The sequence below is a fragment of the Carcharhinus amblyrhynchos genome, chromosome 28 (assembly GCF_965287045.1).
Source record: "Carcharhinus amblyrhynchos chromosome 28, sCarAmb.v2.hapA, whole genome shotgun sequence".
NCBI classification, from domain to species: domain Eukaryota; kingdom Metazoa; phylum Chordata; class Chondrichthyes; order Carcharhiniformes; family Carcharhinidae; genus Carcharhinus; species Carcharhinus amblyrhynchos.
This window is the reverse complement of record NC_137351.1, coordinates 34,365,485-34,384,694: the sequence shown is the minus strand read 5'-3', so window position 1 is coordinate 34,384,694 and position 19,210 is coordinate 34,365,485. Positions and strand designations below refer to the sequence as shown.

The 19,210-nt window shown below is 43.3% G+C and overlaps 1 protein-coding gene and 1 non-coding gene across 2 annotated transcripts in view; both read left to right on the top strand.

The window, feature by feature from the left end:
• The window catches only part of adamts17 (ADAM metallopeptidase with thrombospondin type 1 motif, 17), a 459,909-nt gene that overhangs the window by 162,854 nt on the left and 277,845 nt on the right, over nt 1-19,210 (top strand). Inside the window, exon 8 of the mRNA XM_080214008.1 lies at nt 11,679-11,784. Within this exon, the coding sequence (XP_080070134.1) occupies nt 11,679-11,784 (106 nt within the window). The remainder of the gene's footprint in view (nt 1-11,678; nt 11,785-19,210) is intronic.
• On the top strand, nt 1,413-1,503 carry trnag-ucc (transfer RNA glycine (anticodon UCC)). The gene is given in 2 exon segments: nt 1,413-1,449; nt 1,468-1,503. It is a non-coding gene; the product is annotated as a tRNA-Gly (tRNA).

Sequence of the window (19,210 nt, the reverse complement as noted above, 5' to 3'; positions counted from 1 at the left end):
GATGTGGTAAGTGAAAGGGTAAGGTCAGGCAAGTTAGCAAGAAGTACAGAGTACAAACTTAAAAGTATGCCAGAATTTAAAGCTGGAGTTTGCAAAAATAGTAAATGGGCAGAACTAAATTGTCAGCAAAAATAACGATAAATATGTACGCCCTGATCACCATAACAGAGACGTAGCTGCAAGGTCAACACAGCTGGAATATTCAGACACACTTAGCACTTTGGAAGGACAGAAAGTGTGGAAGAGGTACTGGAGTCACCCTGTTAATTGTGGATGATCTGAGTGGTGGGGGCTGGGGAGCGGGAGGGTGGTAAATAAAGGGCATGCATTCATCCTTGCCTTGCATGCTTTGACCGAAGGCCAGTAAAATGAAAAGTACACATCTGTTAAATGGGGTTGAAAGCAGAGCAGTGTGGTTTGACTACACCATCTCCTGCTGCCAGGCCTTGACAATGGAGTTGTGATTGCACATCTGTAAATCAAAAGCAAGCTTACAGGTGCAAAAAATATATCTGAATAGTTTAGCCCCCAGTTATAATTCAGAACAATTGGAGGATTAGAAGTATGTTGTTAATGATCCCCGTGGTAACTGCAGCTGCAGAAAAGGCTCGTGGGCACAGTTGTCTGAGAGAGTTTGTGATTGACGTGCTCCCATTGCATTCTTGGAGACCATTGTGCGTTCGCCTTTATTTTACTGTCACTTGGGAAGGACGAGGCTTTGCATCAGAATCACTCCGTTGGAGAATTGTCCCTCAGGGGCGTGTCTTCAGTGCTATCTCATGCTGCACATGGAGCTCCAAGTGAGCAATCAAAAGAATTGTAGTGCATAGTTTCACCGAATTTGTGCAGCCGCCTGTGTGTTAAACATGTTCAGTTGTACTATCGAATTCCATTTACTTATTCCAAACAAATATATTCCTTCCAGTCTAACTCCTACTGTTTCCAGACTAATTAATTATAATTCTTATGCGGTCATTAATTGAGAATTTGTGCAACAAACTGGCAGATTAAAGGCAGGAAGTTTAAACTGTTGATGGTGTCACAGTTTTTCATTAGACTCCCTGTTGATGCTTGCTGCTTGTTCAGTTTATCAACACATGAACAAACGTGATTTTTTTAATTTGCTTCATTTTGGTTCGCAGCCTTTTGGGTGAAAATTGAGCATTTTAATCATGTAGCTCTTTTTTAACATTGATTAGCCTCTTTTATTTTAGTACTGCGTTATCTCTCTCCACTCCCCTCCTTGTCACACCTACTCTCCAGGTACAAGAGCCCTGAGGCATCATAGCACATACTTTAAACCACAGATGACATAATTCATTGACAACTTCACAAGCACAAAATCTCTGAGCTCCAAGGGACCAGCTAATCTTCATGGTGGCTTTCTCCTTGCTCACCCAAGACCCTTGCGCAGCTCTGTAGCGCAATGGATGGCGCGTTGGACTTCCAACTAAATGCAAGTTAGCTATTCAAAGGTTGTGGGTTCGAGTCCCACCAGAGTCAGTCTTTGGATCAGGTTAACAGTAATCAAGTTGTTTCAGCGAGGGGGAGCTGTGGCATCGACATTTCCTGCTCTACCATGTCTCCATGCAGCTTCTTTTTATTCGGCTCCGAGAGAAACCATTGACTGGAGAATCTCTTGCAAATCATGGGCTTTCATTGAAGTTTGACACAACGTTCGCTGGTTTGGTTAGTAATAGTAACACCCAAGACCCACCAAGGTGATGCTGCCGAACCATGAATAGATGGTGGTAAATACACACACTCTGCACTTTTATGCTTTTCTGTCACAGTGCAAGTGAAGGAAGGGCAGGTACATCTGTAGCTTGTTACAGTACATTTGTTACCTATATTCTCAATGTAACCTTGATCCCTCATGTCAAAGGAAGGTTTTTTGGTTTTAATGTTCACAGGATTATGAATTTATGGATTATGAATTGCAAAGAATCTAGGAAACCTTATTCAACAGCTATGTTCTGGTCTGTTTTTGAATTATCAGCTTATTTAAAAGTTCCTCAGTTTTGCTAGTAGTTAAGGTTAGAACATAAGATCATAAGAAATAGGAGCAGGAGTAGGCCATCTAGCCTTTCGAGCCTGCCCCGCCATTCAATAAGATCATGGCTGATCTGAAGTGAATCAGTTCCACTTTCCCGCTTTCTCCCCATAACCCTTAATTCCCCTGTCTATCAGAAATCTATCTAACCGCGACTTAAATATATTCAACAAGATAGCCTCCGCCACTTCAGTGGGCAGAGAATTCCGGAGATTCACCACCCTTTGAGTGAAGAGTGAAGGTTATTTTAAGAAATGCGTTCATTCTATTCAGTGTCAATACAAACATAGAAAATAGGAGCAGAAGTAGGCTGTTTGGCACCGCAAGACTGCTCCACCATTCAATAAGCTCATGGTTGGTCTTTCTGTGTTTCAAATTCCACATTCTCATCTACCATGATAACCTTTATTCCTCTGCCTAATAAGAATTTATCTACCTCCACCTTAAAAATATTCAGTGAATCTGCCTCCACCACCACCTGAGGCAGAGTGTTTCAAAGTGGCACAATCCTCTGAGAGAAAGACAATGTTCTTTACACAAAAGGAATATTCTGCCTTGATACTTATTTGATTTGATTGTTATTGCCACATGTATTAACATACAGTGAAAAGTATTGTTTCCTGCATGCTATACAGACAAACAACAGTCATAGAGAAAGATCTACTTAATGCAAGTTAGGTCCATTCAAAAGTCTGGCAGCAGCAGGGAAGAAGCTGTTCTTGAGATGTTGGTACATGACCTCAGACTTTTGAATCTTTTTCCCGAAGGAAGAAGTTGGAAGAAAGAATGTCCAGGGTGCATGGGGTCCTTATTATGCTGGCTGCTTTGCCGAGGCAGCGAGAAATGTAGACAGAGTCAATGGATGGGAGGATGGTTTGCGTGATGGATTGGGCTACATTCAGGACCTTGCAGTCTTGGGCAAGGCAGAGCCATACCAAGCTGTGACACAACCAGAAAGAATGCTTTCTATGGTGCATCTGTAAAGGTTGGTGAGGGACCAACTTGCCATAGTTGACATGCCAAATTTCCTTTGCCTTCTGAGAAAGTAGAGGCTTTGGTGGGCTTTTTAAACTATAGTGTCAGCATGGGGGGGACTAGGACAAGGTTGTTGGTGATCTGGACACCTAAAAGCTTGAAGCTCTCAACCTTTTCTACTTCATCCCCATTGATTTAGACAGGGGCATGTTCTCCTTTACGCTTCCTGAAAACAATGACAATCTCCTTTGTTTTGTTGACATTGAGGGAGAGATTATTGTTGCTGCATCAGTTCACCAGATTCTCTATCTCATTCCTATACTCTGTCTCATCATTGTTTGAGATCCGACCCACTACGATCGTGTCATCAGCAAACCTAAAAATTGAATTGGAGGGGAATTTGGCCACGCCGTCATAGGTGTATAAATAGTAGGGGGTTGAGAACACAGTCTTGTGGGGCACTGGTGTTGAGGATGACAGTGGGGGAGGTGTTGCCTATCCTTACTGATTGTGGTCTGAGAGTTAGGAAGTTCAGGATCCAGTCGCAGAGAGAGGAGCCAAGGCCCAGGCCACAGAGTTTGGAGATGAGTTTCATGGGAATAGTAGTGTTAAAGACTGAGCTATAGTCAATAAATAGGAGTCTGACATAGGTGTTCCAGGGTTGAGTGCAGGGCGAGGGAGATGGTATCTGCTGTGGATCTGTTGCGGCAGTAGGCAAACTGTAGTGGATCCAGGCAGCCTGGGAGACTGGAATTGATTCGTGCCATGACTAGCCTTCTGAAGCACTTCATAATGATGGATGTCAGAGCCACTGGACAGTAGTTGTTAAAGCACGCTACTTAGTTTTTTTTTAGGTTCCGGGATGATGATAGTTACCTTGTGGCAGATGGGGACCTCAGATTGTTGTAAAGTGAGGTTGAAGATGTCTGTGAATACTCCCATTTGCTGATCCATGCAGGATCTGAGTGCTCATCTGAGTACACGATCCAGGCCACGCTTTCCATGGGTTGACCTTTGAGAAAGCTGCTCTGACAACTGCAATGGTGACCCCAGATACAGGTTCTTCCATGGTGGAGGGCATGCTCTCATTGACCTCTTGCTCAAAACGGGCATCAAAAAATGCATTGAGCTCATCAGGGAGGGGAGCGTTGGAGCTAGCAGTTTTACATGCCTTCATCTTGTAGCCTGGTAGGTCTTGCAAGCCTTGCCATAGTCGGCAGGAGTCTGTATGGCTAGCCTGACTCTAGATTGGTCCGGTACTGCCTTTTGGCATATTTCATGGCTCTTTTTAGATTATATCTGGCTTTCTTGTATAGGTCAGTGTCACCTGACTTGAATGCCTCAGACCTGCGCTTCAGCAAGCAGTGGATATCTCTGTTCATCCATGGTTTCCGGTTGGGGAACGCACGGATTTGCCTCTTTGGCACACTTCATTAACAAGTGTGTCTTCTACACACTTAATAATGAAGCCAGTTACTGTAGTGGTGTACTTGTCCAGGCTGCCACAGAGTTTTTATATACTGACCGGTCCACTGACTCCAAGCAGCTCTGTAGGAGATCGTCCGTTTCTCAGACCAATGTTGCACGGCTTTCTTTGATGAATTCTCCCACTTCAATTTTTGCTTGTAAGCCGGGAGCAGGAGCACAGCCTTGTGGTCTAATTTGCCAAAGTGTGGGCAGGCGATAGAGCAGTAGGCATGTTTGATATTTGTGTAGCAGTGGTCTAGGAAGTTTGTGCCTCCGGTGGAATAGGAGATGTGTTGGTGGTAACTTGGTAGTACGCTCTTGAGCTTGGCCTGATTGAAGTCCCCAGCCATAATGAACAAGGCCTCGGGATGTTTCGTCTCAAGGCTATTTGTAGTGGTGTATATTTCATCCAGTACGATCTTCACGTCCACTGAAGTGGGATGTAAACTGCCATCAGGATAGTGGAGGTGAGCTCCTGCGGAAGATCATAGGGGCAGCATTTTGGCATCACGTATTCCAAGTCTGGGGAGCAAAAAGTTGCCAGTGTTGCTACATTTAGGCACCATGAAGCACCATGATTAGGAAGCAGACCCCACCTTCCCCAGCCTTGCCTGAGGTCGCTATACAGTCCATTTGATGGATTGAGAAGCCGTTTGGTTGTAGGGCACTGTCCGGTGAAGCAGGATTGAGCCACATCTCCGTGAAACGGAGCACGTTGCAGTCCGTCAGTTCCGTTTGGAAAGTGAGTCTGGCTCTAAGTTTGCCTAGCTTGTTTTCCAGAGATTGGACATTTGCAAGCAGTAAGCTGGGGAGGGGCGGCCTTGAGACTGCGTTGTTCCACTGCAGGCCTGCAGTGTTAGTTAAACCCAACTCCTTAGCTTGGTCTTTGAGCCCTCTACCTTCACTGGTGACCAGGACACTCTGGCTCTTCTTCTTAAATGAAATGGCAAAAACGGCTTTATTGGCTGGCAGTGCTGTTAGTCATGTATTATGGGTTACTCATTTTTGAAATTGTTCTTTTTTTAAGTTATCAAAATATTGTTTTGCCATTCATGTTTTTGGCTCAGCAAGTTGTTTATGTTTACTTTGTACCTTAATTTTTTTTTGAAAGCCATGTTTAATATTGTGTCAAGTTAGATCGCAGGCTGGGTTTCTTGCACAAGGGGAACAAGGCTCGCAGGAATCCGATTTGCTTTTTAGGGGGCTGGCAAAAGGAGTTATTTTCACTCCAGTAGAAATGGTAGGGGTTAGAAATGCTCAGAATGTCTGGCAGCATCAGTAGAGAGAAAGAGACATCAGTAAGCTTCTGTCAAAACTGGTGAAGATTGTGGGTCTGAAACATTGGATGGGATCTTGAGTCCACGCTCGCTGTCCATGCGAATGCCAGCAGGACTCGAGATTTGGAAGTAGCAGTTCTTGCTGGCAAGATTGCGATTTTTGAATCTTTCCCACCCCTTACTAATGATGCCATTAGATTCACTTCCATAACAGGCATGAGCCTGCTTTGCGTGAAACAACGGTCTGCTTTTGTATGGTATGTGCCTTAACCCACAGATACTGCCCGGCTTGCTGAGATTTTCAGCATTTTCTATTTATGTTTCACATTTCCAGCATTTGCAGTGCTTTGTTCCCCTGTTGTATGCTTAATGCTGGGTGTTTGTCAATGTGGTTAGCTTCAATTTAAAATGAGAAACTATTTATTGATCTATGCAAAGCGTGATTTTACTGTTAACAAAGCCCACTTGAGTGGATAGAAGCAGCACGTTATTGATTGGTGCTAATACTGGATGCTTTTTCCATTTTTAAATTTGGAGTTGAAATCAGGAGTCATGCGCCATTTGAAGTGCCACTGCTAGTTCCAGGTATTCACATTTGTGCTTAGGATTGTTGTTTGTGATGCTTGTGAGGTTCAAGCCTTTTGCACTCTGCTGTCTGGCCATTGCACAGGGATAGGTTTAAAGAAGCAGAGCTAATTGCATAATATGAATGACCAAGTTGTGTGTAATTGTCTGACAAAGCTGTGGTTGTAAAGTATAGACTGAACTTTCAGTGGGATTTGTAGACAGAGGCATTGAGTACAAAACCAAACAGTTTTGCTAAACCTATATTTAAAAAAAAAGCACCATGGTCCATGATTTCTCTCCCTTTGTATGGGTTCACCTTCAGATGCCAAACATCAGCAAAGATACGTTGGCCTTGAAAAGGGTGCAGTGTGAATTGATTTGAATGATAACGACTGAAAGGGTTAATTATCAAGAGTAGGTAGTATCAATTAAGCTGATGTTCCAGAGAGGCAATGCCTAGTGGTATTATTGTTAGACTAATAACTCAGAAACTCAGCTGATGGTCTGGGTCCTGGGTTCAAATCCAGCCACGACAAGTGGTGGAATTTGAATTCAATAGAAAATATCTGGGATTAAAAATCTACTGATGACCATGTTAACATTATCAATCGTTGGAAAAACCCATCTGGTTCATTAGGAAAGGAAAAGTGCCGATCTTACCTAGTCTGGTCTACATGTGACTCCAGAGCCACAACGATGTAGTTGTGTCTCAGCTGCCCACTGAAATGGCCTAGTAAGCCACTCAGTTCAAGGTCAATTAGGGATGGTCAATAAATGCTGGCCAGCCAGCAATGCCCATGTTTGACATGGATGAATGAACAGAGAGTCTAGAAGGAGTGACAGGATAATGTTTTTGAACTGTAAAGTTGATTTGATTGGGTATTTGCAGAAAAACTATCTCTGGTTGGGCAAAATCTATCAGATTGGCTATCAGATAGGAGACAGAGGGTGGTGGTGGATGGTAAATATTCATCATGGAGTGCAGTTACGAGTGGTGTGCCTCAGGGATCTGTTTTGGGGCCACTGTTGTTTGTAATTTTTATTAATGATCTGGATGAGGGTATAGTTGGGTGGATTAGTAAATTTGCTGATGACACCAAAGTTGGAGGTGTGGTAGATTGTGAGGAAGGGTGTCATAGTCTGCAGGGAGACTTAGATAGGTTGCAGAGCTGGGCCGAGAGGTGGCGGATGGAATTTAATGCGGAGAAGTGTGAGGTAATTCACTTTGGTAGGAGCAACAGATGTGTCGAGTATAGGGCTAATGGGAGGACTTTGAATAGTGTGGATGAACAGAGGGATCTAGGTGTGTGTGTACATAGATCCCTGAAAGTTGGGAATCAAGTAGATAAGGTTGTCAAGAAGGCGTACGGTGTCTTGGCGTTTATTGGTAGGGGGATTGAATTTAGGAGTCGCAGTGTAATGTTGCAACTGTACACTACTCTAGTGCGGCCGCACTTGGAGTACTGTGTGCAGTTCTGGTCCCCGCATTACAAGAAGGATGTGGAGGCGTTGGAGAGGGTGCAGAGGAGGTTTACTAGGATGTTGACTGGTATGGTGGGGAGGTCCTATGAGGAGAGACTGAGGGATCTAGGGTTGTTTTCGTTGGAAAGAAGGCGGCTAAGAGGGGATCTTATTGAAACATATAAGATAATTAGAGGTTTAGATAGGGTGGATAGTGATAGCCTTTTTCCTCGGATGGAGAAAGCTAGCACGAGGGGGCATGGCTTTAAATTAAGGGGGGGTAGCTACAGGACGGATGTCAGGGGTAGGTTCTTTACCCAGCGGGTGGTGAGGGATTGGAATGCCCTGCCTGCTGCAGTTGTAAATGCGTCTAGTTTGGGGGCGTTTAAGAGATCTCTGGATAGGTTTATGGACGAAAAGGGATTGGTATAGGCTAGTGGGTCATTGTTTTTGTAACTGGTCGGCGCAACATCGTGGGCCGAAGGGCCTGTTCTGCGCTGTTATGTTCTATGTTCTAAAATCTAGAAAAAGAGAACGCCATCATAACACCATTGGCAGATGTTTAACGGTGATGTCAGGAAGTGCTTGTTCACAGAAAAGGCAGTGGAAATGTGGAACTTACTCCTCTAAAACCCTGTGGATGTTGAGGATCAATTGAAATTGTTAAGACTAAGATGGATAGATTTTTTTTTAGGTAATGGTACCAAGAGATATGGAGCAAAGGCATTAAAACAAGTTGAGCTACAGATAAACCAGGACCTAATTGAAAGACAGAGCAGACTTGAATGGCCTTCCCTTGTTCCTATGTTACTTTATAACTTTAGACCCTCTGTCTGGCTAACAACAGATTAATTTAATCCAGCAGTTCCCACGTTTGGACATTCCACTAACCCCTTTTGTGAAAATGCCAGACCTCTCAAACCCCCTTCCTAACAAATATTTTCCAGGGACTTTCTCTTGCCCAAATATAAATTAGAAATGCAGTGATCTTGGAAATATTACATTTGTTTTTCTTATGATACTCTCGTGGCATTCTATTTACTATTATATTATTATTTATCATTATACTATTAATTTTATTAGATTATGAAAAGAGCAAAAGTCTTCCAAGATTTCGCTTTTGTAATTCCTATCCCTTATGGGGTATAAAAACAGTTAAAATGAAAGATAACACACTGAGAACATTAACAAATGAATAAGTCAATGAGAACATTTACTCATTTCACAAACAAACGAGCACACTACCGAGAGTGAGTGAAGGATTACGTTGCCATTATATCACAACAACCTTGGCTTTGGTCCTCAAGATGACAAAGTAATTGTTATTGAGTGTATTAGTTCATTTGGTGAACACCAGACTGAAAGCTGTTTCTGAATAATGCCAATAAAAACCAAGTCACTTCTTTGTGCCATTGTTGTTTTTATTAGACTTGTCACTCCGTAATCACATTTAATTGTTTATTTCTGCATATGCCAAATTGATTGTGTTAGCAATGTCTGCCAATTCCTTCATGCTTCATGAAAAAAACATCAGTTGTATTTTCCTGTAAGTTTAGAGTTTTGACGTCCAAATGCTTTTGTTTTGTCCTAGGCCCTGAAATACCGTCTCTCTTCCACAGCACTTTCTCTCTTCCTTTCTGAAATTCTCTCTCTCTCTTTTCCCAGCACAATTGCCACCCAGGTGTTTAATACTTGTCTATTTGGAGACAGTGGCTGCAATTATCTGGCCTCATTGCTTCCGGTACAGATTGGACTAGAGTGGAGTGGGGCTGGAGAATCGCTGGTGGGTAGTTTAATGCATTCAGCAATGGTGCCAAAGCTCATCATTATTTTCCCAATCTCTGCTCCCAGGCATTGGGCAAGTTATAGCCAGACAGGGAAGCTTTGTGAAGGAGAAGGTTGTCATCACTCACCAACTCTGCTTCTCTCAAGATCACAATGTCAATGTCCACAGTAAGCTCATGGATGAGAAGTGAATATACATTCTGTGGGAGATGGAGAGTGGGGCAGTGAAAGCTGTTCTATATGCAGAATGGACAGTCTCAGAGTTGACACCAATGAGAGATATTAGAATGAAGTTGGTGAGGTTGCCTCAGTAGGACTTTCTGAGGATGTAAGAGGAAGGTTGTAGGATCATTTAAGAGAGGATCAACCTGGGACAGTAGCCTGAGAACAGAAAGACAGTAATTGTGCTGGGAAAAGAGAGAGAGAGGATTTCAGAAAGGAAGAGAGAGAAGGTGCTGTGGAACCCCAAGGAAGAGAGATGGTATTTCAGGGCCTAGGGCAAAACAAAAGTGTTTGGACGTCAAAACTTCAAACTTACAGGAAAATACAACTGGTGTTTTTTTACATGAAGGAATTGGCAGACTTTGCGAACACAATCAATTTGACGCATGCAGAAATAAATAATTAAATGGAGTTTGTGTGTGGGAAAAGAGGTTTGTTGAAGTCAAGCAATGGATTTTCAGCACACTACTGACATTCTGAGGAACCAGCTTTACATTCAACCCTAAAGCTCCCACACCAACAGTTTGAACATTGAGAGTTGTTGCTATTTTCATTGTGTGAAGAATGCTTGTCATTTGCAGTATGGATGTTGATGCCCACTGAGTTGCTATGTGTTTCACTCTGGTGATAGATGGTGAAACAAGATTACATTAATTCAGGAGGAGGCCATTGGTTGCATCTATGAGTGCCTTGCACCAAAGCAAATGACTCAAGAAGATAGTATTGTTCAGATAGTAACCTTTGTTTAGGTGAAGGATCCAGGGGTCACAGAGGTATATAGTATGGAAACAAACCCTTTGGCCCAACTCTTCCATGCCGACCAGGTTTCTTAAACTTAACTAGTCCTGTTTGCCTGTGTTGGCCCATATCCTTCTAAACATTTCCTATCCATGCACCTGTCCAAATGTCGTCTTAATCTGGAAGTCTGAATCCCTGGATCTTGCAGCTGTGGACAGACATGAGTTGAATTGCTAATTCCTCTGCAGCCACAACATGTTCCTCTAGTTGTTTATGCTCCATGATGCGTTTCCTCACTTTGTTGACTTAAGTTCCCAGTGATTGCTGGAACTTGTTGGACACTGAGGGAGGAGGCACATGCTGCTTCCGTTTCCATGCAAATTGCAGCTGGTTCTTTGTAATACCAACAAACAGAAGAGAGACAGATGTTTCTTTTGAAGTACCTTTCAAACATGGCATTTGAGTAAATTGTCATGTTTAGCCTGTATGTCAGAAAATGAGTGAGTGCAGAGAGATTACAGGAGAAGAATGCTGAACTCTAAAAGTCCGACATAAACCCCTACTTAATTACCCTCACTCCTGTTCTTACTGGAAATGTGATTGAAGATTACAATGCTGTTGATAATATAAAACCAGACAACATTCAACCAGATCTGGATTTAGATCAGAATAAACCATGCCCTTGCTAAGTGCTGATATCTTTGCAAGCCTAGGCTGATCACAGCCAAGAAGGCGACCTCACCTCACTCCCACCTCGTTCCACCCCACCATGCCCTTTGTCAAAACATCTGGGATTGTTCCTGTGTAAAGTATTTGTTTTGCTTCTCTTCTTATTGAAACTGTCCTTCCACCAGCCCACGTGGCAATAAAATGTGATAACGTTTTATATAAACTACGGAGTGAAAACTGAGCCAAAAAAACTCTGAGTTGGAATTTCGGAGCTGACGTAAGTTTCAGACTGTGCAGAACTCAGGAGAGGACAGCTGGCACAGAACTCAATGTGTTACATATTCTGTGTGGAACCTGGCTGCTGTTCCTCACTTACTGAACAGGAAGTATAAAAGCAGGTTTATTTTCAATTGATTTTTGCCTTCAGTTATTTAATCACTCTCCATTTTTGGATTTTCCCACAGGAGTCGCATATCTTGGAGGAGCATGCAGTGCAAAGCGCAAGTGCGTGCTTGCTGAAGATAATGGTCTCAATCTAGCCTTCACCATTGCCCATGAGCTGGGCCACAAGTACGTTATTACTGAGAACTCAATAAATGTTTAATAATCTGCCCTGAAGTTTGGAACCAGTCATATATTAAGAGTACCACATTTGTAAAAATGTGAAGATCACTAATCTAAATACATTCAAATTGCCAGATATTTGTTACATATTTTGCAGGATGAAGCTTGAGTTTCTGCTGCAGTGTCTCATTGTGTCTGACTGTTAGCAGCCTAGAAATGTCAGGGTTGTGTGTTACACAGCCCATGGTATGTGACAGGGACTGTGTTATTCAGCACAAAGTGTGAGACGTGGGTTGTGTTACACAGCCCATATTGTCTAACACGGACTGTGTTGTACAGCGCATAGTGTGTGACAGGGATGGTATTATACAATCCAAAATGTGTGACACGGGCTGTGTTATACAGCGCGTGGTGTGTGACAGAGACTGTGTTAAACAATCCAAAGTGTATGACCAGGACTGTGTTATACAGCCCATGGTGTGTGACAGGGACTGTGTTATACAGCCCATGGTGTGTGATAGGAATTGTGTTATACAGCCCATCGTGTGTGATAGGGATTGTGTTAAACAGCCCATAGTGTGCGACCAGGACTGTGTCATGCAGCCCATATTATGTGATAGGGACTGTGTTAAACAGCCCATAGTGCATGACAGGGACAGTGTTATGCAGCCATAGTATGTGACCAGGACAGTATTACGCAGCCCAGAGTGCGCGACGGGGGCCGCGTGATGCAGCCCAGAGTGCGCGACGGGGGCGTGTTGTGGTTGGTGTGTCTGAGTACATATCAAGACAGAAAACACCTAAGGTGCATCTTTCACACCCTTAGGACAGCTGGAGGCACTTCATAGCCTATGATGACGTGTGTTTTGAAAGTGTTTCATGTTATAATGTAGGAACTAAAACAACAACTTTGTACATAGTGAGATCCCACAGAAAACAATGAGATAAATGAGATGTTGAACTATTTCTGGTTGTCTTGGTTGAATGTTAAATGTTGGCAAGGACATGGAGAGAATACTCCTGCTGTGAGATCTTAAATCACAGCAAGCAGATAAAACCTTTGTTTAACATCTCATCTGCAAGATGGCTGGTCTAACTTTTACCCTCCCCATGATAGAATTTGATCCCGAGTGTTTACATTGTTATCCTGGGCATTCCTGTCTTTAAGTTTGAAAGTTGTATGTTTGAGACTCACTCAAGATAATCCTTGCTAGAGGAGCCATGGTTGTCTTGATGTGCAGTCGCTACTCCATGGAGTAGCTATATCCACTGGGAGTGGAGTGTTTCAATTCCAATCCCTCATCATTGTAGCAACAGTGAGCCTGGGATTAACGTCCTAGCATTTGGATGCTGGCTAAGCAACAATGCATGGGAACCTTGCCACTTCCCAGTTCCCATCCAAGTCTCACAGCATCCGTCATCGTCGCTGAGTCAAAACTCTGGAATTCCCTATGAACGCCATTGGGTTCAGGAAGAAGATGGTTCATGATGATCTCCAGAGCAACTAGGAATGGGCAGTAAATGCTTGCTTTGCCCACATCCCAAAAATGAAGTTAAGAAATAACATCTAGCAGGGTAGTCATGACCAATTGGGGAGGAGTGGTCTCCCCATTGCTTGGCCAGTTCTCTTGGTAGGAGCTTAGAAGACCAGTCCTCCTGACAAAGGACTCTGTTATGGAATCCACTCAGAACAACATCTGGATGTAAAACAGTGGTTGTCTAACAGCCTCTAAGACATTGAAGAGAATAATTTGCATTGTAAGTGAATTTATCTTTCTATCCTGCTCGTCTTGTTTCCCCAAGTGATTTCAGTTTGTGTGTGTGTACGTGACTGTTCGCATATAAGAATGTGTATGTATGCAAGTGAAAATGCATGAATGTAAGTGCATGCCTTTGAGTGTGTGTGTGTGTGTGCGCACACATGTACATTTTGTGTGTGTCAGCTCTGTTTTCTTTCTAAACGCAGAGCTCCTGCTCTCTCGGAAAGGGATAGAATTGGCGAGGGAAGGGCTGAGACTTCAAGAGAGGGAGGTATTAGAAAAGAGCAAACTTCTGTGCAAGTGTGGCGACAATGTGTATGTGTGTGTTGTTTCTCTAAAGATCACATTCTGATTTACAGTGGCTGGGAATTTTGCGCGGTTTTGTTTCAACAAAATTACTTTTCATGACTGCAAGTGAACAAATAGAAAATGATAATCGTGCTCCATAGATGGTGTCCTCACAGGCACAATATGCATCTGCTTTGATAGTGATCATTGACGGTAGAGTAACAGGGCCGTTAAATGTGTTTCATATTGATGATAATCTGCTCTCAGTTGGAAAGACCTTTCAGTTTTGTTTGATGGATGGCCTTCCCAGTATTGCTAATTATATTAATAATTCTGCATTTATTTTACAATTCAAAGTCTAATTGTTTTAATATTTTAGAGACGTTTTCAAAGTCAAATCGTGAAATCTTGGGTTTCTTTTGAATTTCTGTTTAAATCCATATGGTGCCTGTGTCAGGGGCTATTTCATATCCTGCACACCACAGGCTTGTATTAGAGCTTGCTGTTTTTGAATTATTTTCCAAGTTCTGTTTAGAATGTAGAACTGTAATCGGCTCTCCCAATGTTGTAACAATGAGTTTATAACAGAAGCACCAGCCAACTCACACTCATTGCATTCCTCTGTCGTTTGGACTTGTTTCAACATATTGTCAATAATTAACCCAGTGAGTGAGGGCAGCTGCAGAGATGACAAGTATTAACATGCAGTGATGAGTTGGCTATTTAAAGTCTCAAAAATGAGTTGTGATTTTGCAGTTTCCTCCTTTTCATGTTGGCTCAACAGCTTTTGTGCACTTTCTCTGCCCAGCGGGTACAGGTTTTGTAGTTCAGCCACTTGATGCTGGGTGCAAATGTTAATCTAGTCCTCGCCTCACCTGATGTGAATATAAATACTCCCCAGCAGCAGTTGTTAGATAGAAATTCAGAGCAGGAGCTAACTCATCGTAGACAGGGCAAATATTGAATCTTCCTAACTTGGAGCTTCTCAGTATGAGCCGTTGAAATATCTCTCTAGCCATTTAAACGTTTTGTTTTTGGCATATGACAGTTCAAGTTTTCCAGATAATAACCTCTCAGTTCTGATATCATACTTGCAAATATACTTTGCTCCTTTCCATTGCCTTGATATTGTATTTCTAGATGGAGAGCAGAATAATGCAGAGTAGTTCTCAGGTGATCCAGCAAAGGTTCTTTGGAAGTTTAACGTAACTTCTCTAGAATTAAGCCTTAATGTTTGCTTTTTCAGAACCATGGGAGGTATTCAAGGGGGTGATCGAGATGTTTGAAAGTGCAAGAGGATAAGCAAGGAAGGGGAGAACTGACTAGACACCAGAAAGTTAGCTTGAAGGGGGATATTGACCCTGCACTTTCTGCGCATGGAATCAGCCGAATGGAGTCGACATCCTGCGAGAGTCGCAAAGCATGTTTCAGTCCAGCGTGACCGCACTTTCTGATTTCTGGGTTTTGGCTGATGTTGTAATCAAATTCACGGCCATAGTGGGCAAGGACCTCTTTAATACGTTTTAATAAATCTTAAAGTAATTAACTAGCCCCCTTGCCAAATTATCATTCCTCACTGAATATTCATACCTTAAATCTGTCACGGGGATTCCGTTGGGCAGGGGAACGGCATGGACAGGCAGTGCCAGGCAATGCCCCTGGCACAGGTTAGCAGTGCCAACCTGTGCTGGGGGCAGTGTAAGGGTGGGCACCAGTGGGAGCCTCATGGGGTGGCATTTAAGTGTGGTGGGGAGATATTGGGGGGGATGGGATGGTGGGAAGAATGTATTTTGTGTCATTTCTTTGAACTTTACCTTGTTTACAGATGTCCATATTTCATTTAAGCTGTCAAAATATCAATAATCCCAGAGAAAACTGGCCAGTGGAGCTGGAGAGCTCCACCCAGGTGGCATAGAGGTTATCACTGCTGCCTCACAGCGCAAGGGACCTGGTTCGATTCCTGGCTTGGAACACTATCTGTGTAGAGTTTGCACATCCTTCCCATGTCTGCATGGGTTTCCTCTGGGTGCTCCAGTTTTCTCCCACAGTCCAAAAATGCGGGTTAGGTGGATTGGCCATGCTAAATTGCCCCTTAACGTCAGGGGGACTAGCTAGGGTAAATGCATGGGGTTATGGGGATAGGGACTGGGTGGGATTCTGGTCAGTGCTGACTTGATGGGCTGAATGACCTCCTTCTGCACTGTAGAGTTCTATGATTCCACACTGGTCTTCCCACCAGAGCTAATATTTTGCCGAATTCATGTATGATTCTGCCTTTTACAATTGTGGCAAAAGATCTGGACGTGGTTCTTAAATACTTTGCATCTGTTTTACAAGAGAGGAATGATGTGGGCATTGCAGTTAAAGAGGAGAGTGAAATAATGGATGGTCTGGACATTGTGAAAGATGAAATATTAAAGAAGTTAACATTTTTCAGAGTGGATAATAACCCAAATGAAGTGTACTCCAGGTTGCCAGGGAAGAGATGTTGGAGGCTTTCATCACCATTTTCCAAATTTCTGTTTACACACCAGGTGCTGGAAGACTCTCATAGAAACGTAGAAAAACTACAGCACAAACAGGCCCTTCGGCCCACAAATTGCACCGAACATGTCCCTACCTACTAGACCTGCCTATAACCCTCTATCTTACTAAGTTCCATGTACTTATCCAAAAGTCTCTTAAGAGACCCTATCGAATCCGCTTCCACTACCACTGCTGGCAGCCGATTCCACGCACCCACCACCCTCTGAGTGAAAAACTTACCCCGACATCTCCTCTGTACCTGCTCCCCAGCACCTTAAACCTGTGTCCTCCTGTGGCAACCATTTCAATACCTCTCATCAGCCTAACCTCAGTGGTAAGACAAATTCTTTAAAATGTTCTTGAAGACATTTTAAAAAATAATTTAACAAAACAGGGCTTAATTAAGGGAGACTGAAAGAGAAAATGCTGAGAAATCTCAGCAGGTCTGACAGCATCTGTAAGGAGAGGAAAGAGCTGACACAGGGTCATCTGGACTCAATGTCAGCTGTTTCCTCTCCTTACAGATGCTGTCAGACCTGCTGAGGTTTCCCAGCTTTTTCTCTTTTGGTTTCAGATTCCAGCATCGGCAGTAATTTGCTTTTATTAATCCAAGGATAGTCAGCCAGAGATTTTATGACAAGGTTATGTCTGATTAACTTGGTTGGAATTTTTTGAAGCAGTAAAGAGGAGGATTGATGTGGGTAGCTCATTTGACGTAGTCTGCATGTATTTTAGCAAGGTTTTTGACTAGTTCTCACATGGCTGACTGGTCAGAAAATTAAAACCCATCCGATCCAAGGGCAACTGACAAATTGGGTACAAAGTGGCAAAAACAAAGGATAATGGTTGACAGCTGTTTTTGTGACTGGAAGACTGATTACAGTTGGGCTTGCAAAGCATCTTGCACTCAGCGTATTTAGCAATAATTTGGACTTAAATGTCAAAACACGATTAGGAAGTTTATAAATTGGTCATGTGACTGATAGTGCGAAAGCTGTGGACTGCAGAAAAATGTAAATTTTTAAAAATCATAGGAGTGATTCTCCCAAAAATGTGTCAAATTCGCATAAAAACTGTAGTAAATCACGCTGTTTCTTTCAGCGGGAGTTTCAAAATGAATCTCCCACGCTCTGTGCACTGCAGAGTGTACTAGCATAAATCCCATTGAACACCAGGAGGTGGGGTCTATTCCTGCTGGAGAGGCCAGCAGGATAGCACAGGGCATGTGCTGGTCTGTCAGAGTCGAGATCGGCATGTGCGCAGCAGCCCACACTACCAGCCTCCTAATCGCTGGCCAGCTCCATGGCCCCTCATCACTGGCCCGCCTACAAAAGCGGCACAGTGGACTGGGAGAATCGCCCCCGTACTCTTTCACTGGATCTGGATGTTGCTGGGCCAGCTCATCCCTGATTGCCCTTGAGAATACTGTTGCTTACAATGGTTGGGGATTCCTGAAGTGTAAATTTGTTTAAATCTATCAAAAATCCCAGCCACTGTAAATCATCATCTTCTCAAGGGTAATTAGGAATGCGCAATAAATGTTGGCCTTCCTGAATCACCACAGTTCATGTGGTGTAGGTACACCCTAAGTGCTATTTGGAAGGGAGTTCCAGGATTTTGACCCCGTGACGGTGAAGGAATGGTGATTGTAATTCCGAGTCAGGATAGTGTTTGGCTTGGAGGGTAACTTCCAGGTGGTGGTGTTCCCTTGCAAATGCTGCCCTTGCCCTTCTAGATGGTAGAGATCATGGGTTTGGAAAGTGGTATCAAAGGACCCTTGGTGGGTTCCTGCTGTGTATCTTGTAGATACACACTGCTGCCTCTGTGTGTTGGTGGTAGAGGGAATGAATGTTTAAAGTGGTAAATAGGGTGCTAATCAAGGGCTACTTTATCTTGAATGGAGTTGAGATTCTTCTGTGTTGTTGGAGCTGCATCCAGGCAAGTGGAGAGTATTCCAATACATTCTGATTTGTGCCTTGTAGATGGGGGACATATTTTGGGGAATCAAGAGGTGAGTTACTCGCCAAGGATTCCTAGCCTTTAACCTTCTCTGGTAGCCACAGTATTTAGTTGGCTGGTCCGGTTCAGTTTCTGGTCAGTGGTAACCCCAGGATGTTGATAGTGGGGGATTCAGTGATGGTAATGCCATTGAATGTCAAGAGGAATGGTTAATTCTCTTTTTTTGGAGATGGTCATTGCCTGGCACTTGTGTGGCGCAAATATTACTTGCCACTTATCAGCCTGAATATTGTCCAGGTTTTGCTGCATTTGAATATGGACTACTTCAGTCCCTGAGGAGTTGCAAATGATGCTGAACATTGTGCAATCATCTGCAAACGGCATCACCCATCCACCTTATGAGGGAAGGTTTTTGATGAAGGAACTGAAGATGGTTACGCCGAGGACACTACCCTGAGGAACTCCTGCATCACTGTCCTGAGACTGAAGTGATTGGCCTCCACAATCATAGGATCATAGATAAATCATAGAATCCTTAACAGTGCAGAAGGAGGTCATTCGGCCCATCGAGCCTGTGCTATTAGCCAGGCTTACCCTGTATCCCTGATGACCTAAGGGGAAATTTAGTATGGCTAATCCACCTAATCTCAACCATCTTTCTTTATGTTTGGTATGACATACGGTGGAGAGATTTCCCCTCATTCCCATTGACTTCAGTTTTACTTGGGCTCCTTAATGAAACACTCAGTCAAATGCTGCCTTGACATCAAGGGCCATCATTATCACCTCCTCAATGGACTGACCAGTTGGGCAGAAAGGGATCAAATGGAAATCAGTCTGGAGAAATGTGAAGTAATGCATTTGGGGAGGGAAAACAAGCCAAAGAATCACACAATGAA